This window comes from Amblyomma mixtum, chromosome 2 (genome assembly GCF_055824585.1).
Source record: "Amblyomma mixtum isolate Tamu chromosome 2, ASM5582458v1, whole genome shotgun sequence".
Taxonomy (NCBI): Eukaryota; Metazoa; Arthropoda; class Arachnida; order Ixodida; family Ixodidae; genus Amblyomma; species Amblyomma mixtum.
Window position 1 is genome coordinate 218,816,118 of NC_143013.1, and position 23,253 is coordinate 218,839,370.

General features: G+C 47.4%; 1 protein-coding gene and 1 non-coding gene across 2 annotated transcripts in view; one reads left to right on the plus strand and one right to left on the minus strand.

Annotated features, from left to right (window-relative positions):
* LOC149362598 (uncharacterized) overlaps positions 1-961 on the minus strand; it is a 45,617-nt gene extending 44,656 nt beyond the window's left edge. The window contains exon 1 of the mRNA XM_089568341.1: positions 864-961. Within this exon, the coding sequence (XP_089424467.1) occupies positions 864-961 (98 nt within the window). The remainder of the gene's footprint in view (positions 1-863) is intronic.
* A 16,005-nt stretch (positions 962-16,966) lies between these two features.
* Positions 16,967-17,164, plus strand: LOC149362599 (U2 spliceosomal RNA). Its single transcript, XR_016289303.1, has one exon. It is a non-coding gene; the product is annotated as a U2 spliceosomal RNA (small nuclear RNA).
* Positions 17,165-23,253: the final 6,089 nt, after the last annotated feature.

A 23,253-nucleotide genomic window follows, 5' to 3' on the forward strand; every position in this document is an offset into this window, starting at 1 on the left:
CCCGTTCTTTGTAGACCGCCCAAGAAGCCGATGAGGTGGCGCCGATGTGATGATAATGCACGGAATATATCCAGATAGCCCAATGAAGTTGGAGGCGTGACGAGGGTGGGATTTTGTCTAGATACCATTGGTTCACTCATCTGAGGGCGTCGCCAGAGCTCGGGAAGATTCCGAGTTTCAGCAAACTCGGGCCTTCCAGCATAGCGCCCCAGAATCGCTTTATTAAGGCGAAAGCCTTTAATGCCTCATACTGCCGTGAGCAGGGAATGCTAGCAAGTGTGTTCGAGTTCCGGCGAAGAAAACAAAAAAACTTTATTGAGACTGGGAATCGAACCAGGGCATTTGGCACTTCAATGGTAGTCGCCGCCACGAACACGGTTTGAGCAAGAATAAAGGCAGATCTAGTGAACGCGCGGGTTTCGTGAGTGAAATAAAACAAATGAAAAAATTGCGAGTATGAAAAGAAACAAAAATATAAGAAATTAGATCATAAAACACGAAAAATATTAGAGAAAAGGCACATCTAGTGAACGCACGGGTTTCGTGAGTGAATTAAACAAATAAAAAATGCAAATATGAAAAGGAACAAAATAATAAAGAAATTAAACTATAAAACATGAAAAATATTAAAGAACACAGACCGCGTGGTCCAGAAGACGCGCAGATTCGCGGCGGCGCTGCGCGGAGGCAGACTCGCCGGAGGAATAGACCGAAGAGCGCAACAGCCGTGAAAGAAAAAAAGAGGAGGAGGAGGAGAGCGGAGGAAGAGGGGCGGCGCTGCGAGGAGGGTTCTGGGACGCCAGCGAGGAAATTGCCGGATGAGATTAGTAATGATGATGATGAACATGCATCTCGGCACTTACCCATCGCCCGCCAGCCCTGGCTTGGGCTTGCCCGCGGGAGCAGTGCTGGGCGCTCCGGAGTGGAGGGTCTTGCGCGCTGCGCTCGTCGATACGGCCATAGCTAGACGGGGCTACCGGAAGTCCTGCACCACTGCGAAGGCAGATGGAAAGAGCGATTTCCTGTTCCATCTGTGGAGGCTCCGCCGAGGTGGCTCAGTGGTTATGGTGCTTGGCTGCTGACCCGAAAGACGCGGGCGGGTTCGATCCCGGCCGCGGCGGTTGAATTTCTTCGGAGGACAAATTCTAGAGGCCCGTGTACTGTGCGATGTCAGTGCACGTTAAAGAACCCCAGGTGGTCGAAATTTCCGGAGCCCTCCACTACGGCGTCTCTCATAGCCTGAGTCGCTTTGGGACGTAAAACCCCATAAACCAAACCAACCATTTGCGGAGAACAAGTACACTGGATCGTGGCAGCCTTGGGCTAGTGATGCGAGAGTCGAAGAAAAAAAAAAGTTAGCCGGGGTTTGACCTAGTTAGACTGATTTATCCGTGCGAAAGCCCTTTTTGGCACAATTGTGCATGTTTGGTGTGTTATGCATTAGGATGGGTACCACACAGTTGTCCCGCACCCACGAACAAAAAGTTCAAGTTCAAAGGGTCAAGGTCAAATGTCGTAGGTCATTACTGCGAATTTACAAGGTCAGGCATGACGTCATACTAAGTTAGGCTTAGACTAAGCATAGGCGTCGCTGCTGCTACAGCAACTACAGGTGGGGCACAAGACCGTTGGCGACAATTTTCTTGCTCGGGGTAGAACGGCTGGATGAGCGCTTTCACACTAAAAAGAAGTTCGGGAAAAAAACTTCTTCCTGGTTCTTTCGCGAGGTATTAGAAGGTCGCAAAAAAAACTGGCCGCGTTCCAGTGGCCCTTAACAATCAGCAGTTATTTTGGTCTTCATTGAGTGTGAGATGGACGACTGTGCCAAAATAAACGGAAATAGTATTCATGGTTCAATTACAAAGCAAATCGGGGTTTAACCACCCCACCACGCATACATGCCAGTTCATAAGAGGGGCTTGATTTACTACGGCACGAAGGTGGGGCTTGCTTAATCCTCGTGCCTTTTTGCTTCTCATTCTAACCGCGTTGGATCGAAGACTATATATATTTTTTGCGGCTCAATTCTGCATGAGAAACCGGCAACAAATGGTGAACACTTTTAAAAGGCGTTTTAAAATAAGCTGGCGTTTTAAAATAAGTTCCAGGTGGGTGTATACCACTCCTGTCCCAGTACCATACAAATTATAGGAACGATGGATGTGAAGAGTGGCGCCAGCGTTCGGGAGAGATGGAAACTATTATCTTATTCGAGACGGAATAGAGGGAAGATCCATAGACGTGCAAAGGAAATTTCCAAAACGTCAGAAAGCAGCTAGGATGCAAATAGAGGAACGTCCACTTCGGAAGGAAGTCTCAAAATGGTTGAAGAGACTCCGTCATGTCCACCTTCGCTAGTCCTTTCAACGTCGTGTGCCCTGTTATTTGCAGGTCGCAAACAAGTGCTGAGCACAAGGAGCGGAAGTCCATACGTCTAGTAACCTCCAGTGTGCTTTATATGTGCGCTTCTGAATCCTTATATGGCAAGGAACTCACGTTTTTCCCGTAAGAAAAGCAAGGAAAGTAGCCGGCTTTTTTTTTTTTTTCCAACGGTCGTTCACCGCATTTCAGATGAACAACCTTTTAACAAAGGGCATGTCCCGTAAAACGCACCGGAAGTGAGGAAATATCTCTCATGCCGCACCACTTCACCGCCGTTTCTGCGGATCGATTGTTTCAAGTGAGAGGCTCATGACAACATGCTCTTAGCTACCTGCGTGTACAAATTTATGGTCTAAAAGAGCCAAGCTTCAGCTCCACTCAGGCAGCTAATCTCAGCTTAAATTTTCTACCAACTGATCTGCAAGCATTGCTAAGATAATCTACTAAAAACTTGCACCGTGTTCTATCTGCAAACATTGCTAAGCTAATCTAACAAAACTTGAGCCGTATTCTACCGAGTCGGATATAGTGAGCAAGCCAACCCCAAGAAATGCAACCCCAGCTATCGCTTTGATAGACGCCACGCTGCAGTGTCTGCGACAGGATGGCCTGGCATCCTCGAACAGTGCACTGTCTTACGTCCGCAAAGCCGTAGCGAATACGGAACAAGAATGTGGGAAACATGGCAGCACAAACCTGATAAACACGAGTTGCTGGTTGTAGACGAACAGAGCCACTGGAGCTCTTGATACTTCGGTTTCTTTTTTCGAACGACGTCGACACGCGCAGACCGTGGCGGCGTCAGTCGTCAGCGTCTTCGGCGCTAGTAATAATTGCTAATCAAGCTGCGCGCTGCTGCGTATTTGCCGACTGCTGCCTGTACAGCCGCAAGGCTTGAAACCGTATTTATTGACCACGACGATTCAAGAGTTTCATTCGAGCTTACTAAAAGAGATTAGACACCCCAGAGAGTACGTATAATATATATCAAGGCGGAAATTTTGAACTTAAGATACAGAAATGATTCGCCAACCGTGTGACCAATTTTTGAAACGAAGACGGCAGAACAAGTTTAGCTTAGGGGGTCCTACACGACGTTATAAGCCACTAAGCATCTCGATTTGCGACCTAAAAGGTTGAATACAGCCAGAGATAATTATGAGTAATTTTCTGCAATTATGGCGGTGATCCGCCGCTGGGCGGCGCTGTCATCGTTATCTTTACCGGTTGCACTTCGCAAATAGGTCGCGCGCCTGCCCGATACGGCTAGAAATGGAAGCCATGTCAGCAGCACTGTCAGCCAGATGATTCCCATTAAACGATTAAAGGGAAGCTGAAACGATTTTTTGAGAATTCGAGGTTATTCAAGAATTCGAATCTATCAAGCTTCTAAACAAAGCATGCAAGGTATTTTTGCACTAGCATTTAAAATGGGGACATAATCGTCGATTAAAACCGCGACGATGCTTACGCTTCTCCTCACTACGTTGCAGGAGTGCGAGGAAACTCGGCAGTGACGTCATTGTTGCCGAAATTTCAGATGTCCGCTGCTTACGCCTGCATGCTGCTGTGCGTCGTAAGATGGCGCCAAACAATGCATCGTGTGCTTCACCTTCGGTGGCGTCGGTCTTTCATGGAATAACCGTTTCTCCGCTGGAAACGTAGTGCCGTCATACGTGACGTCACCTTCGATTAGCCTCCCGCAAAATTACTAACCTACCATGTCGTCGACCCAAACTCGAGTATGCATGCACTATCGGGGCCCCTACCTAGCTATAATTTACAATCAGTTAAAAACCGTGCTGCGCGTTTCTTTTTTTCTGATTACTCATACAAATCTAGTATTATTCATCTTAAAGCGCCAGCTAACCTCCCCAACGACCCGCATTTCTTCCACGAACTCTGCCATATGAACCCACTCGCATGTAATTTTACCGCCTATCATTACTCCTGCCGCATCATCCACTACTATGCTTTGTGGGGTTTAAAATGGGGGGATAAATACGTTCTCCCCGTTTTACCGCGGCTGACACAGTTCAAAGCCGCGCGGACCCCACCCAGTGGTCGCGAGCGCTACCGAGCGCTCGCCGACCACGGCGAGCGCTCGGTAGCGCTCGCCGTGGTCAAAGGAACGAACACACTGGCTGCGGGAACAAAGGAACGACACACTGGCTGACACAAACACGGCATTTATTGCTGCCATCTGTGGCAGCAAAACGCCATCCGTGGCGCTGGTGTCGCTGCGACGCGACCGGGGACCGGGGACAAATGCAGGCAAGAAAACAAGGATCTAGTTAAGTGCCTCAATGACGATATAAAGCAGATTGGAGACGGTGTCGATATTATTTTGCTTGGAGACATGAACGGCCACATCGAGGATCTGGATGGATACACAGATTGTAACGGGAAGTTAATGCTAGACTTGTGTGAGCGGCACAACTTAGTTATTGTCAATAGAGAAACTAAATGTGAGGGACAAATCACGTGGGAATCCCGTAACAGGCAAAACAACCATTGACTACTGTCTAATGTCGCAGGGCAACTATAGCAAGCTCGCAATAATGGAGATAGACAAAGAGGGGAAGGACAGCCTAGGAAGTGATCATAAACGTATTAGTCTACAGTTGGGAGCCCTAGTCAAAAGAGAAATGCAACGAAGTCCAAAAGACAACGCAAAATTAAATGATGAACAAATAGCGCTAATATCAGCCGATATAGAAGAAGTAATTGAGAAACGCCACATGGAAAATTGGGATTATAATCAGTTGGAACTGCTCATCGCTACAAAAATGAAACAAGTGAAAGGAGTTAACCGCTGGAGAGGAAAGAAGAAGCCACGAAGCTGGTGGAATATGGAAATTAAGGAGGCCATCGAACAACGACGGGTGGCTTCAAGGGAACACAGAGAAGCAAAGAGGGCGCAGTTATCTGTAGAGGAAATAGGAAACAAATGGGAATCTTATCGACAAAAGAAACAGCAAGTTCAGGTCCTAGTCCAGGCTAAAATAAAGCAGTCCTCTGATAAATGGCTGGCTGAAGTTCGCGAGGCAAATAAAGGGGGGCCAAGAAAATTCTGGAACCATATAAGCTGGTTGGGAAAAGCAAATCAAAGAACGCAGGAACAGATTATAGATGCTGAGGGAAAATGTTTAGAGGGAGACGATGCTGTGGACTACATTACGTCATTTATAGCTGCGTCTTTTAGCAACACCAATGGGGTAATCTCCCCAAGTGAGGCGGCAACACAGGACAGCACAATAGAGAACAGCTTAGAACTGACTAGTCTTAACTGGGAAAAGGCGGAAGCGAATATTCCTAAAACCACATCCGCAGGGATAGACGAAATTCCAATTAAGCTGATTAATGAACTTGGCCCAAGAAGCAAGGGCGCGCTGATAAAAGCATTGGAGGCAGTCATAACAAATCAGCAAATTCCGCACAGCTGGAGACAGAGTAAAATGAATTTGATTTATAAAGGGAAAGGAGATAAGATGAACATAAAATCCTTCCGTCCGATTACGATAACATCTGTTATGTACAGGCTGGCAATGCAGGCGGTAAAATTAAAAATTCAGTCATGGGTAGAAGGGAATAGGATACTCGGAGAACTTCAGAATGGGTTCAGAAGGGGTAGGCGGTTAGATGATAGCCTGTTCGTGCTTACCCAATGCATAGAATAGCTAAGGCAGAAAATAGACCTCTGTTTTTAGCCTTTCTGGACATAAGCGGTGCATACGATAACGTGAACAGGGAACTCCTGTGGAGCATATTGAAAGATTTAGGTGTTGGTGATGAGGTAATTGATTTTCTACAGGAAACCTACCGAGATAATGAAGTTGAAACTACATGGGAAGGGAAAAAAAGTACCACAACTGTGGGGGTGCACAAAGGATTAAGGCAAGGTTGTCCTCTATCACCGCTGCTGTTCATGCTTTACGTGATAAATATGGAAAGAAGGCTAGAAGAAAGTAATCTGGGTTATAATCTATCGTACAGATTAGGCGGAAATGTAGTTGAGCAGCGACTCCCGGGTTTAATGTATGCGGACGATATTGTACTGTTAGCAGATAGCCAGGAAGACTTACAAACTTTGGTTAATTGCTGTGGAGGCGAAGGAGACGCTCTAGGATTCAGTTTTAGCGCAACTAAATCAGGTGTGATGATTTTTAACGATACAACTGATCAGGTGCTTACAATACAAGGCCATGAAATACCCAAAGTGGCCGAATACAAATACCTCGGGATATGGCTAAACGAAGGGCAGATATACACGGAAAAGCATGAACAGGCTCTTAGGGCAAAAGGACGAAGAGACGCCGGGATAATGAAACATAGGGCATTATGGGGGTACAACAAATATGAAGTACTAAGAGGTATTTGGAAAGGAATAATGGTGCCGGGACTTACTTTCGGCAATGCGGTTCTGTGCTTAAAGGGAAACTGCATAGGTTTTAGAAATCAACGAGCTTAAGAGGGTCGAATGTGTGAAACTTTAAGGTAAAGCATGCGAAGTCTTTTTGGGCTAGCCCTTGAAATAGTGAAGTAATTGCCTATTAAAATCCGGACGCCCTTCAAGCTTCTCCGCAGCGCACAACTCGAAGTGGGGGACACATGGTGACGTCATCGAAGGTATCGGTACATTTCCAACGCACATACGCCTGCTTTGAAGGAAAAAAAACCAACGCCACCAAAGGCAAACCCTACCGAGAGTTGTTTGGCATCGTCTAACGAGTCAGGGCAGGGTGTGGCTGACGACAGCGCTAATTTTAAATCATACCTTCCGTGACGTCACGCTGAGTTTTTCTGCACTCCTCCGGTGCATTGAGGAGAAGCGCAAAATTCGATCGTCGATTACGTCACTATTTTAAATGCTAGTGCAAAAACACTTGGCATGCTTTACCTACAGCCTATATAAATTTAAATCCTTGTATATCGCGAAATTCTCAAAAAAGTGCTGCAGTTTCCCTTTAAGGGCAGAAGTTCAGTCGAGATTAGACGTAAGTCAGAGAGCTGTTGGAAGATTAGCACTAGGTGCCCACGGCAAAACCACAAACGAGGCAGTACAAGGGGATATGGGCTGGGCATCGTTCGAGGCACAGGAAGCTAAGAGTAAAATACTATATGAAGAACGCCTGAGGAAATTGGACGATAACAGATGGGCAGCTAAGGTATTTAAATATTTATACAGAAAGAACGTTGACTCACAGTGGCGTAAAAGAACTAGAAAACTAACCAGTAAGTATGCCGGTCATGAGGACGGAGAAAGAAAGAGCATTAAACGACAGGTTAAAAACGCGGAAGTTAAAAATTGGATGAATTCAATGGAAAAGAAACATAGTGTAGAACTATATCGATTCTGGAAAAGGCAGATCAGGAAAGAATTTTTCTATGATAACTCAAGAGGCAGTGCCCTACTTTTTGAAGCTAGATCAGGGTGTCTTAGAACGCGCAGCTACAAAAAGAAATTTAACGAAGAAGATGACACATGTGCAGTGTGTGGTAGATCTGTGGAAACAATTGAACACCTCATAATCAAATGTGATGGTATCCATCCGGATGTCGATGCAGGCACAGTCACTCTTTCTGAGGCCCTAGGGTTTAAAGAAAACAATGGTCATGTAAATAAATCTGCAGTGGAAGTCAGCAAAAAGCGATTGGAGGATTGGTGGCTGAAAAGCAGAGATGTGGCATAAGGTTAGAATTGTAGGAAACCGTAGGCAAAGGTGATGGAGAATCTTAATGAGAATTGCCAACACAGTAAACAAAAAAATAATAAATAAAGAAAAGCTGAGCATGGTGGCAATTGCCACCACCCCGTTTCAAAGGGGGCGCTCCTATCCATCCATCCATCCATCCATCCATCCGCGAGCGCCCTCCCTGTTAGTTAAAAATAACCGAACCGAGAGGAGTGCTTTGCGGGGGAGCTAACCACAGGGAACTAGTGCATTGAGGGAAAGCGAACGCAGGGGACGAAGGCGTCCCCACAGCTTCAGCCAGTTCATGGGCCTCTCTTTTCCTTCTTTTTTTTGTCTACAAAGTACAAATATCCAAGGACTGTAATGCTTTCACGCTGCAGCTGCCATCTATCGCGGCCCTCACGCCTTCAAGAATGTTGTTGAACATTTCATCTCTCATTAGAAATGCCCACCTCTCATGCACAACATCATTGGGGAATTTTAGGTATTGAAAAATAATTTTTAAAAAATCAAACAAAATTTGTTCTTGAACTTACCGTTGGGCTTTGCATAGTTATGCACTCAAGCAAGCAGCGCTGTTAGTCCCAGAATATACCGAAAGCTCTATACGTGCTATATACTCGAATCTTCGTAGGTTAACAATATCGGGTATGGTCCCGTGTTCAAACTGATAGAGTGTTTTTTATTTAATTGCAGCCAGTGAATAAAGTTTCACAGCTTTGCTTTGAGCGCGTATGGAGTGCAGGTGTTGGTATATAGTATTCCCTTTCTTGAACACGGCTGCCTCAGCCTCAGGGAGGATTCGCCACAATGCAGTTGCCTAGCAAAAGCACAGAGCGGAGAAAGCGTCCACAACCAGCCGTATCTGAATAGCTGCTTAATTTCAGCGCAGGTATCAAAATGCTCGGCGTCACATGGCAGTTATATACAGCTGCCTAGTGGAGGAAGCGTACACAGTCAGCCGTGCCTGAATACCTGCTTAATTTCAGTGCAGGTAGCACATGATGCTCAGCGTAACATGTCCCTTATTGGGACAAGGTCCGTGGCTGCCCAGGGTCTAATGCTTACATCACCCTATGAGGGGAATGTATACATGTTGGGCAAGCCCACATTCCGCTTGGCCCTGTCGAATCTGCATAGGCCAATAATGGCATTGGCAGGGCTGAACGGGCCGACATTCCCCTCATCCAACCGGCATTCGCCTAGTTTGGCTTTGTGTTGGACGACTAGGTGCAGATGCGGGCGGCGTGCAGGAAAAGCCTCAGTAAGCCCAAATTGTGCTATCTACAGGATATCGCTTCACCGGCGGTGAGCGGGCTTAAATGTCGGCATGCTTCCAATCTACTAACATCGATCCCCTGTGGCCTACAAATTTGCGCATTAAATGTAAACCTGCGCTTCATGCTGGGAGGACCTTGGCTAGACCAAATCGGGCTGGACGTAATACCATATATACTCACTCGGACTCTGCTGCAGCAGAGCTGAAGGAGCTAAGCCTGCACCCTATCAAGATCTGTCCTCCATTCTTTATGGATCGTTTCTGGAAGGGGCTGTTGAGAGGAATGAGGACGGGGGGGGGGGGGGGGGGGGGGGGGGGGAGCGGTCCCGCTTGAACCATATGCATTTCTTTGATTATTTTCGCATGTACTGTTTCTAGCTTGGACGGCTATCCGTCCCTGCAAGCCCCAATGGCGACGCCGACTCATTACCGCAGCCACACAGACACCGGCCATGGCGCGGCTGAGGCTGACGCGACTGCATGTACCCTGCCGATCAGTGCATTGCCCCTTGAGGGCGGACTGACGTATACAAGGTGTTTCAGATTTAAGCCCGTCAATGATATTTAAAAATAGGCTTCCTGAAACCGGCAGTGGCGGATGACTGGAAACAGGTTAGTTATTGGTTGGTTATTTGGGTTTAACATCCCAAAGCGACTCAGGCTATGAAGGTTATTTAAGGTGCACCGACATCGCACAGTACACACGCCTTCAGCATTCCGCGTACATTTCCATTGAAATGCGACCACCGCGGCCGGGATCGAACCCGCGTCTTTCGAGTCAGCAGCCGAGCGCCGCAACGACTGAGCCATCGTGGTAGCTTTCCGAAAACAGGTGAATCATGTTAATCATAAGCTGACTATGCACAAATTCTAATGCAGTCGAACCCGGATATATTGAACCTGGTAAAATTGGTAAATTGGCTTTTGATGAAAGGCTATACGCACACAGATTATCCTCCTGAAAATCCTGTGTAAAATTACATTAAAGACGGGCAGTACTCCAATCTCTCCGGTCGTTCTATATATCGAACCGCGCGCCGCGCGTGCGAGTGGCGCTTCTCCTAACGGCGTGTTGACATGTTTAATGCGCACCACATGCAAGCTCCGTCATTGTGTTCAGCCTTCGTTCGCTCGCACAGGGAGGAAGACTGTGTTTGTCGGCTGGTTCCTGCCGCGGCTCCCGCTCCGCTTGGACCGCCCAAATAAGCGATGTGGAATGCATACTGCTGGAGTTTGTGGTTCATAGGCATGGCGGAAACATATCCCAGGATTCCTCTCCATGGCGCCAGTGCAAGCTATGTATATTGTTGGTTGATTGGTTTATGGGGTTTAACGTCCCAAAGCGACTAAGGCTATGAGAGACGCCGTAGTGGAGGGCTCCGGAAATTCCGACCACCTGGGGTTCTTTAACGTGCACTGACATCGCACAGTACACGGCCTTCTAGGATTTCGCCGCCATCGAAATTCGACCACCGCGGCCGGGATCGAACCCGCGTCTTTCGGGTCAGCAGCCGCGCACCATAACCACCGAGCCACCGCGGCGGCTGGAACGACGCATTCGCAAATCTAGTTCGCAGTGCGGCGGTAATTATCGTGAACTGAAAGGGTCTGCAGGATTACGCATGTCGCTTCCCCCGATCACGCCCACGCTGCCCAAGCTCCACCACGCTGGAGCTTGAGTCACACATGCTCCTTCGGCGCCGCATTCTTTTTCCCGTTTGTGTGACATGCGCCGGAAAGACACTATGATGGTGGGTGGGGGGAGCATACAGATAAGAAGCCTGGGTAGCCGGATGGGTTAGGCCAAGCTTATCGTCTCACAGCGCAAAAAAAAGACGTGGGCACTGGAGAGAGCACTCCAGAAGAGTTGCAATCTGGGTAAGTTGGTAGTACATACATGGTCTTGAATAAATTTACCAAACGACGAAGGACAGAGCAGAGACGCAGTTTCAGTGTGTGCCTAGTCTCTGTCCTTCGACGTTTGACTGGTGGAGTGGAATAACCTTTATTGAGGGGAAAGGGGGAGGTGGTTTGGGGACCGCTGGCTGTGGCTCAGATGCCGTGTAGACTTCTGGCTCGGCAGGCCCACTCGATGACATTGACTTGCACGTCTTTGTCCTCGCTGGTCCTTCGCAGGTCCCAGGCTTCCTATGAAGGATCTGGCAGGATGTCCTCGGGAGGTCTATATATGGTGTCTACAGGCCCATATCATACGGCTTAAGTTGTTCTCCCCCGAAAAAGCGGCAGACAGGATTTATTCCGTCAATAAATTCAGTAAAACAGTTCGGGTTAGGGTAAGTGTCTGTTTGTATTTGTCTTGAGGCTATCTGTTTGAGTCTGTTCAGTAACTTAAGTGTTGGTGGGAGAGTTCCTCTGGTTATAGTTTGCTTCTCGTTGTGACCTCATTGTAGGTTATGAGTGGCTCTTCCTGGGTATCCGTGTTGCGAGGGGTGTCACCCCTACCCCTCCCAGAGAGGCATGGGAGACTGCCCTCCTCAACTGCTCCTCGCTTGAGTCCCAAAGGGCTCTGGTGAAACGGGAGAGAGACGGGGCCTCGTCATGCGGTGTCCCGGACTAGGGACGCCGACCATGTAGTGGGGCCACTCTGTGGCTCCCAAACACTTTTTCACAAAATAAAAGTTTTCACCACCACCACCACCTGCTCGGCCGGCGAGTACTCGAGCATGCCGGTGCGCTGCCTCATTCCCAGGTTCCCCTCATAATACGGAGTCCGAATTATTTGACTGGTTTATTTATTCAAGACCGGAGACAGCAATTCCACAGCGCGCGCGCTGACTCGCGGGGGTAAACCTATAGCACGATAAAATACCGCCTGTGCTTGGAGACGGCAGCTGCGCGCTGCTGCGCGCAAGTAGGAATTTCTCTTTCCATTATAGTCCAGAAAAGAAAGCATTTTCTTCCTGCATGCCCCCAACACGCGTTCACTTGTGGTCGCTACTTATTTGGCGCCAAACAGCGAAAGTTAAGCAAATTAACTGCTTGCGCCCCTGCAGCAACACTTGAATGGGAGCGCTGAGGCAGACAGGATACCGGGTGGGTTTTAGCGCTTTGCACGGTTTTCGCCATGGTTTTCGCAATTCGCTCCATTGCGATTGCGCAACTAGCAACCTGCGGATAAGCTTGTGATTGATAATGGCAAAGTAGATTAATTAAGTCGTTCGACTGGAATTCGCTCTTACAGCAGAATCACTTAGATGCTTATGAACTCCTTGCTGAGCAATTAAAATCAATTTATAATGCCTCAGAACCTAAGGTCAGGATGAAATAGAAATAAGGCAAGTTCGTGGATAAACAGGGAAATCATTGAATTATCCTATATATAAAAGTAAACTTTTAAGAAGGTGCCATGCCCATCTACATAACATTGCACTAAGGGAAGAATTCAAGCAGCTGCGTAATAAAATCACAGCGAAAATACGACTGGCGAAAAAAAATGGTACCAACTTAATCAATTTTCGACATGCAGTAAGAATGTAGAAGAAACATGGAACTTAGTACAAAACACTGTAGGAAAATCACCCAAGAAAAGCATTCATGACGTGTTAGAACAAGCATTTCCAAATAAAAACAGTGTAGACCTGGCTACCGAGAGAGAGAGAGACTCTTTAATGAAGAGCAGAGAATTTAGCCGGCGTTTAAAAATCGCTGGCATGCTACTCTGCGTAGGGAGGGGAATTTGGGAGATAAAGACAGAAGGAGAGCAGAGTGGAAGAGGTAAAAAAAAAACGAAGATAAAATGCGGCCATGAAATGGGTACTAAGGATGCAATGGCGAGTATTGATGTAACCTATGGAGTGATGGAGTGCATAGTCCGTCAAATGGGCTGACGAAGTTCACTGCATGAAGAATGCATGAAGGTACGTGCAAGTGAATTTAAAGCTTATCGAGATGTCCAATGTCTTTTAAATATGTGAATAGAAAAGTCATTGCAAGTCTCTGTTGCCTAAGACAGGCTAAGGGACCTAAAACTTTGTCCATTGTAAGGGGCACTGAGCAGAGCTTCTGCATGCAATGTTCATAGTACGCACGCTCGTTAGCATATGCAGGGCACTCAAGCAAGATATGCTCCACAGTTTCTATCGCGGCACAGTTGTCACAGTGCGGACTGTCCATTTGTCTAAAACGGTATCGTAAGCCGTTTGTATATGCAGCATTAAGACGGAGTCGATGATAAAGTGTTTCCAGATGTCGAGGAATTCTGGGTGAGAGCCTTGATCTAAGATGTGGGTCGATTGAGTGAAGAAATTGGTACTGATATGTCGGCAAACTCCAAAGTCGATACATTTCTTCGGAAGCAAAACTTTTGGCCACCTGGGACGCATCAGATTTCGTAAAAAAAATTCTAATGTATCTCCGATGTTGATGGCCCTTACGGGCCGCTTCATCTGCTTTTTCATTAGCCTGAATGCCACAGTGAGCAGGTACCCACTGAAATGTTATGCAGTGGCCTGCGTTAATAGCTAAATGATGTAGATATCCGATGTCCAGGGAAACTGGCTGGTGATTCGTTTTCTTCAGCAGGTTGGCCAGGATCTGGAGAGATGCTTTCGAATCGGTGAAGATAACCCAACGGTCGGCGGTTCGGCGCAGGATGTAAGAAACAGCTTCCTTAATGCCGTGAAGCTCAGCTGTCGTAGAGGATGTCCTCCGCTGCAGCCGGTAAGAAAGGGCATGGCCTGTTGAGGGCACATAAACGCCACATGAAGAGGTTTCTTTAGTAGTTGAACCATCGGTGAAGATATGGGTGTGCTGCCTATATTCCTCCGTTAAGTAGGCGAGAGTAGTTTGCAGAAGCGCTGCCTGTGGCATGCGGCTCTTTGCATTCACACCTGGAACAAACTTCTTCACCTTTAGAGGAGAGAGTGTCCATGGAGGAAAGGCCGGAGGTAGTAGTTTCTGTGGCTGATTAATAGTAGGGATGGGCAGGAGCTGCACTGCCTGGCCAAAGCTAGAGTTGCTGTGAGTTAGGTGGACAAGGTGCAGGAAGTGCTTCTTCCCTTGAAGAACATGGCGGAGATGGGTATGCATAGTTTCCTGGGCGGCAATCACCTCTAGCGGGAGACATCCTGCCTCCGCTACTGTTCCTAATGCAGAGGAACCCTTTGGGAGGCCAAGGCATATTCGCAGGCAGTTGTTCCGTGCGGCAACGAGAGACTTATTGCTTGATGTAGATAATCTTTGAAACACTGGTAGACAGTAGCGCAAGGTTCCTTCAACGTAGGCTTTTTCAAGCAGAAGCATTGATCGGCAGTTGCTACCCCACCTTGTTCCAGCCATGAACCTAAACACTTGCGATGCTGCAGTGATCCTCTCGCGGAGTTTTTTTATCTGAGGTGTCCATGACAGATTATAGTCGATTACAACACCCAGGAATCGCTGAGATCGTACATATGGTAGCGATCGTCCGCCTAGGAGCAGCGGATATCGGGTCATCGTTTTTCTTGTAAACGCCATTGCAACACTCTTTTCTGGCGAGAGACGAAGACCTCTGGAAGCCAGGTACATTGAAATATGCAATAGCGCTCTCTGTAGACGTTGCTGGGTGATATAGCGCGAGCGTGATGCGGTCCAGATGCAGATATCATCAGCATAAATTGTTATACGGACCCCTCGCGGAAGGTTTCTTCTTATGTGTATAAGGGCAATATTGAACAGGAGAGGGCTGAGCATCGCTCCCTGTGGTACGCCCCTCTCCACTGTGTGAAAGCGTGTTGGACCGTTTGGAGTGGTCATAAAAATTTTCCGTTCTTTCAAATAATGCCCAATCCATTTGTATAGCTTTCCTCCAAGGCCAAGACTGGCAAAGGCGGCGAGAATTGCATGGTGAAAGACAGAGTCAAAGGCGGCCTTGATGTCTAGGAAAACGGCTGTCGGGATGTACCCAACATGAAGGTACTCCTCAATTGATGAGACGAGGGAGATGATATTGTCAGTCGCAGACCTGTTTTGACGGAACCCGTTCATTTCTTGGGGGAACTCATTTCGGCTTTCTAGGAACCAAGTTATGCGTTTGCAGATCATGCGCTCCATCAGCTTACCTACGCAGCTCAGTAGGGCAATGGGCCGGAATGATGCGTAGCTTGTTGGCAGCTTACAGGGTTTCAAAACAGGCACAATTTTCGCCAGCTTCCATTCCGTGGGGACCTCACCAGTCATCCAGGAAGAATTGTAATACTCCAGGAGTCGAAGACGGGAGGTGTGGGGTAGCTTTGCAATGGCTTCATAGGTCACCTCATCATGACCCGGAGACGTGTGTCTATTTGTCTCCGCGATAGCTGTGGATAGTTCTTCCATTGTGAAAGGCAGGTCTAACGCTGGCACTGCCGCCTTTGGGATGCCTGATTGACCATTTGCGGAGAGTGTCGAATGAATGGCTACCGAATTCAATAACCACTTCATAGAATCTCTTTCCTTGTTGTGTAAACAGGGAACGTCAATGAGGAAGGTTACTGCTGCTGCTTCAAACATCCATTCAGCTTACGTGCCTGCTGTTACTGAGCTAGAATTATGGGACGTATTGAAAACAATGTCAATCACAAAATCGCCAGGGTATGATGGTGTTAGGATGAGGGATCTCATAGTGCATTTTGACAGATTTAAAGCCATATTACTTTATATTATCAACGAAATTTTCACTACCGGACACATTCGTAGGTATATGAAAATAAATTTATAAGACCATTCATTGCACAAAAAATGCTCAAAAAGAGCCTTTTTCCATTCGTTCCTTCCCTCAGAGAGCTCGTCGGTCGCGTTGCCGCTGCTGCCGCTGCGGCGTTTAATAGCGTTTACGAGCGCATGGGAGTAGCCTTGTTGCACGCGCGTGACGGCCCTTCTCATTTTTTTCTGTTGAACTGCACTTCTCCATTGACGACTAATTCCGTTTCGTACGGGGATCATAGGCCTAATAACTGCAGATACAGGCAGGATCCTTCCCGCACCCTTACCTTCAATACAAGATGTACCCGGAAAGGTACCAGAAGGAATGTGATTTCTGCAAGACTGAGTTAGGCACGCTCCAACATGTCATTGGAGTATGCAACTTCATCAAGGAAATCCCCCCACCTCTTACCTGCCCCACTACCCCACCCCATCCCTCATCCTCATGGGAGACCTTGCTAACCAGCCCCGCCGTGGAAGACCAGCTCGTCCTGATCTCCAGGGGCCAGGCGGCCAGGGATGCATATGGGTCCCGTGAAGAGGGAACCACTCCCATCGACGGCGTCTAAGCAGACGTCGTATTTAGCTCGAGCAAATAAAGTTGTTTCTCTCTCTCTCTCTCTTATATCTAGCTTCATGCACTCGTATGCAATCCTCGGTGGTTCCGCGACGACACCGCCAGGACGACCGCTGGCGATTTTCGTCATTGGTCCGAGTAATCGCCATGCAGTTTGTGAGCAGATTTGGGTATTATTAACTTCGAAGCACTAAAAGGCAAGCGCCTATGCAGCCACAATGGCCAAAGGAGCAGGCGCATTACGAAAGACACTGGAATTAGGGAGCATTGCCGCTTGCAGTTTGCAAGGTACCTGGGGCCATTTCGAGGGTCGACCGAGGGGGCTCCGAACTGTGGGCGCATTTGCCGGTTATCGCTTCTCGGCCTCTATATGGCTTAGATAGAAAATGTAGTATCTGTTCTTATCAGCTTAATATCTGATACGGGCCCTATGTGGGCCCTCTGGATATTAACTCAATTTTTGCAGTGCGGCAGAGTGCTTGAGGCTTGCTTCACCTCTGCCACGGGTCGGCCCGGCATAGCACTATAGCTGGGATCGGCCTACCCACCCCCTTATATGGGGGGTGGGGTATTTGAAATCCAAAATTAGATTCCATCTACTGGCACATACCGCTTTCACTTCAGCGCCCGTTACGAGCGGAAGTCCCAGCCCGACATTACGGCAACAAAACAAGTGTGTACTACGTGGACGCCTCATGCCCTTACAACGGGCCGGATGGTACACGGCCGCAGTAATTTACAACAGCAACACAGTTCGTGGCCTCACCCGTAGTGCAACTCAAACTGAAGAGGTCGCGATTGCTCTCGCGGTCTCACATGTTCCGATTCAAAATATATAATCACCGACTCGCAGGGGCCTGTTGGAACGTCTAGCAAAGCTGCACTCCCTTCCTAGCCTATCAAAACTACCAAAAAAAAATTACTGTAGAAATTACTGAAAAATTACTTTGGAAATTCTGAAGTGTGCTTGGCGAAAGCCTTGTGGTCAACCCACTGCCGCTTCCCCGAACCGCTTGGCTAAAACACATGCCATTATGTAAGTGAAACTTGCTTATCCAGGAGTGAAGTTATAACACAAAATGCCGTTGTTTTTAACCAGTTCTTTAAAAAAGTCTTGAAAAGGTTTTGGATTTCATTATTTTCAAACAATTACAAGCATAGACAGCCGAGCATGGATTGTCTACCTGGGTCAGAGCTTGAGAACAGTGGTGAACGTGCCGGCCATCCTGTGCACACTTTTCGGTAAACTGGCTATGAAGGTTGTATGATCGGGTCCTCAGGCCACGTGCACTGTTTTCCACTTGAGATTGAGAGCATATGGATCGTTGTACAGCTTTTTGAGAAGCATATCCTGTAGAAATGCACGACTGTGACTTGAAATCTTAATATTTATAATTATAAAGGGTACTTTAGAAGCAAATACCTCACATACATGTGTTGAGATACAAAAAGAATAGAAGATGTATAACTGTATCCCCAATAAGACCAAGTGGGATATCTGCCGGATAACCTGTCAGGACATCTAGAATAAGGACATCCCTAGTCCTCCCTCGGAAGATCTAGTAGGGATGAGGATACGGGGCTATGACTTGGATATCCGCGGCACCTGTTTTCAATGGGTTACTGCCAGGGAGCAGCTCCTGCTTGAGCACGGGTGTGCTGGCAGTAGCTTTGCTCTACTGTTTGCAGTTCTCTGATGCCTTCTGATGTGTTTCACGCTGTTGGTACCTTTGTCACAGGAGTGCCCTGGGTTTCGATGGCAAGCAGGCCTTGTCTAAAAGTGCTGCCATGAGACACATGCCGTGGCACATGACCAGTGTACACTGGCAACCTCAGTTTTGTTTTTATCTGTAACGAGAGGGCCAGTTCCTCTCTGATTCCTTCTTCAACAAGAGTGGTGCACATGCTATCGAAGTGGGGCCATGGCATGTTGGTGTGTAGTACCTGCAGTGGCTCAAATGGTTTGGTTTAGTTTAGTTTATGGGGTTTAACGTTCCAAAGCGACTGAGGCTATGAGAGACGCCGTAGTGAAGGGCTCCGGAAATTTCGACCACCTGGGGTTCCTTAACGTGCACTGACATCGCACAGTACACGGGCCTCTAGAATTTCTCCTCCAAAGAAATTCCAGCCGCCGCGGCCGGGATCGAACCCGCGTCTTTCGGGTCAGCAGCCGAGCACCATAACAGCTGAGCCACCGCGGCGGCAGTAGCTCAAGTGTTACACATGTGCACATAAGGTGCAAGTGACCATTTGCTTGTGGTATCTGCTCTGAGCACGAGTGTGTTGTAAGGGCGTTTATGAATCACGTGCATGCATGACCTGTGGCAGTTCGCTGGTAGCGTGGTGATCGAGTGTGCCACAGGGGGTGGGAGGAGGAATAAATTTACTTAGACAGGCCAAGCTCAGGGAGGGGAAAGGGGAATCGGAAAAATTGGGTCTGTTTAGTCATAAACTTGATCAGTCGATGTTCTTGATGGCAGTAGGTGTGGTTTGCTTGCAATAGAGGTTTTCTCAGTAGTGTTGTGTTGCATGCACCACAAGTTACAAGTGCCAAAAAGGGCAGTGTCTTTCAGCACTTCAACTAGCTAGGCGTTGCTGTTGCCATTAATGATGCAGAGTTTAGATTGTAATCCAGGTGCTTCCCAACAAACACAAAACCTCCTCAAAATCTCCCAAAAATGACCCATCGGGACATCTGGAATCTCCCCAGGAGGTGCTCATTTTTCCTGAACACATCTAAAAAACGTCCCCACAACTAGCAATGTCCAAAAAGTTGTGCGTCCCATGGAAAGCCCCAAAAGGTTAATGCTCGATTTCTCGGCTCTGGTTCAATAAAATTATTCCTCATTTTTCGTGCAGCCTGCAGGCATCCAAGCGCACATATGTGCCAAATTTCAGGTGCATACTTACGTTACAGGTGGTGTAATCCACCTTTCCACTCGTCTGAATGCGTGCTGGCTCGGCCGTTCGGCACTTATCCGTTTACGTGAAATGTCCTAGCATTTTGCACACAAAGGAAATATGAACTCAAAAAGTCACCCGATTTGGCTCATATAAGAGCAAATAGCAGCGCCATACAGAAGTAATTTCAGTTTACTAGGTGTGCTCTTAGCACGAATTGCATCCTGTCGTCCATGCCGGCGACCGCACCATACACCACCACAATCAAAATGCATTCATGTTTCAGTCAAAGAAAAACAATACAGACCGAATTGAAAGTCCGTGCCGAAAAACTTACGTTCAACGGCGCAAATCTGAACGAATACAAAAAGCAGACGCAAACGTATGCACCATTTAATACACAGTGTACATAACACTACGGCGCCATGCAATAATGATGGCCACTTTTTTCTCCAGCCCTGAGAAATCTGCAATATGAAGCAAGTAAAACAGAATACAGGCTGAAAGTTGATGCACCTTAAACGAGCATTCTAAGGGCTTCAAAAGCAGATATGCACATGCAAAAGCAAACGTATGTAAAGAGCAACTTCGGTGACAAAAGAAAAGACGAGATGGGCGTACGCTGCAGACACGCAGTTTCAGGTCACGGATTTTCTTCAACTTGAAACCCGCCTCACGCTTAGAGACTCGGAGCAAGCTTCAGCGACGTGTTATCAAAACAGAAAAAAAAAATATTAGTTCTACTAGGCGAAAATAAAAAAAAAATGCGAAAAGGGCCTGCAGTATGCTTAAATAAATAAATTAAATAAATAATTAAAATAAACCAACATACCTTGACAAGTTGACGGCGTTGCCTACGGAAACCCAGGGATGAAATACAAGAAGCGTTTGCGGGACGGCAGGCTGGAAACGCTGATTGGTCGATGGGATGCGCTTCTCCGTGACGTTTTTTGACTTCGCCCTCGTTCTCAACCGGACGTGGCGTCAGCGCGCCTTTCTCGACCTCTCCCTAGAGCGCCTGGGGAATCGCTAGGTGCACCCGCCGCGCCGCGCGTGCGTGGTGAGCGGGCATTCGTTTCGTGATCCTCGGCGCGCTCGTTTCGAGGCGTGTGCAACGCGGTGCGCTCGTCGGCGACAGCCAGCTGAAATTTCTGTGCAGTTTTTGCTTGCGGCTTTCGCCGTTTCGCCAGGAGCACGTGGCTAGTGTCGTGCTCGTATTTAAAGTTTTTGCCGCGGCACTACAAGGATCCGCATCAGGCGCGCTTTGAGGACCGCCGTTTGACAGCTACGCTGACGCGTTTGTCGGGCGTGCGCATTCTCAACCCCGAGGTAAGGACTGAACTACATTGTCGCAAGTTTTCTCGTGCATTGAGGGCTCACCAAATTTCGGTGCTTGTAACGAAACTTTGTTTTTGCAGCATCGTTCCCTGGATATGCTTCTCGGAAGCCGATGTCATTGTTCGCCGCGGACGCTGGGCCTACTGCTCGCCGCCACGCCGCTGTAGGTTGACGTTGAAGAGCTGCTCCAAACGGCCTTTTCAGGGCCGCTTCATTGCTTCCTGGAAGATTGCGGGCATCCAATCTCGCGGCCGTGTTCCCTCTCTTTGTCGAAATCGGCGCCAGACATCAGAACCCGCGCTAGGCCTCGTTGCAGGGTTAAACGAGTGCAGTGTGGCTTTAGAGAAGTTATGACTTGCGCTTAGTCTAGCTATATCATTCACCCAGTGCAGTGTGCCTTTGCTTCTTTAGCGACTTCTCACGCCTTGTCGAAATCAGATTTAAAGCTCACGGCACGCCTCGTTGAATGGGTTAACCGAGTGCAGCGCCTAGCTTTGTTTTTGTGTTCTAACCTGTAAGCAGTGCACCTTTCTTCGCTCCTTACTTTTGTTCTTTTCAGTCGTTTCCTGAATCCGTCGAAAGAGCCGGGCTTGCCGGATGGTTGTTCGCTGTGAATGGAACCACGAGGCGATCACATCTGCATACACAGCACGACTTTGTTCCCTCGTGTTTTTTTTACCAAGGATTGCTTCGACAGCTCGAGCAAAACGAGGACTGCGCACGCCGTGTCGTCGCTGCTTAGTGAAGAGGCACAAAACGGATGTCGTCCTTACTAAAGGCCCTTCTCGGGGCCACCTCAGTGTTTCCTTGCAGACCACGCGCTTTCCGCCCTGTGCACATGTTCCCCTCATTTCCAATCATTTGTAAGTTGCATATCAATGAATTAATAAATCAGTCAATGCACTTTATTTACCAGAAAAATCTGGCTGGTCACCCTGGGCTAAAAGCTGTGCACACAGCTTGACAAGGCCCAGGGGACCATTAGATGACAGTTTTGAACGTAGGAAAAACAAGTTGGTACTTTAAAAGAACATGGAAAGTACACCAAACAGTATAAGAGATAAACATTACAATCGCGCATTACGGTAAAGAAAAAGAAAACACTTTGACAGCAGACATACAGTATCAATTTGCACTATAATACATACAAAAATTACGACATTCAGCATTATGGCACGAAATATAAGAACAGCACATAAAGCAAAAAAGAGAATGCAAGTTACAATAGTACAGATAGATTAGCTATTTACATATGCATAAAATTAGTCCTCGTCTCCTTGGGCCTCCTTCCAATCCTGCAGAAGGCTTGAATTTGCAACTGCTAATATCAAAGAAGATTTAGAAGAACTTCATTTTGGGATACACGGTGCATAGTACTTGAGAAAACAAACAATAGCGCCTACAATGACACACACAGAAGAACTATGCAGCACAAGCGCTATCCTGCGCTCTACAGTATGGAACTGTGACTGAAAAATGAACCTTCCCGTCAGTGAAATATGAGCCTTTAGGCTGTCTACAAATCGTTATTACAGAAAGAAAGAAATATTAGTGAATGTCGTGTGAGAGGCTTGCATATTACTCTGTTTGTTTATTTATTTATTTGCCCCTCAAGGCCAGTGGCATTACACAGGGGGAATGGTAAATATACGAAAACTGAGAGAAAAATACAGTTGATTACATGAATATTAAACAGCGCCTGAATATACAATGTTAGCTAGTGCTACGCGGAACTGCTCGTAATTTTCAGTGCCGGCAACTTCTGCGGTAAGGTGGTTCCAGTCGCATGAGGTTCGCGGCAGGAATGACTGCGAGCAGCATTTTCTGTTGCATGACATACTTCCAACTTTGTGATCATGATCAATGCGGCGGGATACAGAAATTGTATGGGGGATGAGGTGATCACGAAGAGCGGGATGATGGTACAGCTTGTGGAACAGGGTGATACGAAACACTTTTCTACGCGATGTCAGTTATGGGAGGCAGATATTAGACTTCATAGTAGTTATACTCGCTGTGCGGTTGTAGTTAACAAGGATTAAACGCACAGAGTTATTTTGCACCAGCTCAAGATCATTAATGAAGTTGTCATGAGCAGGGTGCCATACACGTGTTGCATGCTCGAGTTTTTATCGTATTAGTGTTTGATAAAGCAGTAGTTTCAAATTGGAAGGAACGTTAAAGAAGTTGCGACGTAAGTAGCAAAGCATGCGATTAGCATTTTCAATCATGTTCTCGGTATGAAGAGACCAGTTAAGATAATAAGTAATGTGGACGCCGATGCACTTATATGATGAGGCTGATTCCAACGCACTGAAGTCGCACTGAAGTCAGTGGCGGTCTCGTCAAGTAGTCCCCTGCTTTGTACGTTCACCTTGTTAGCGGCTGTCTTATTTCAC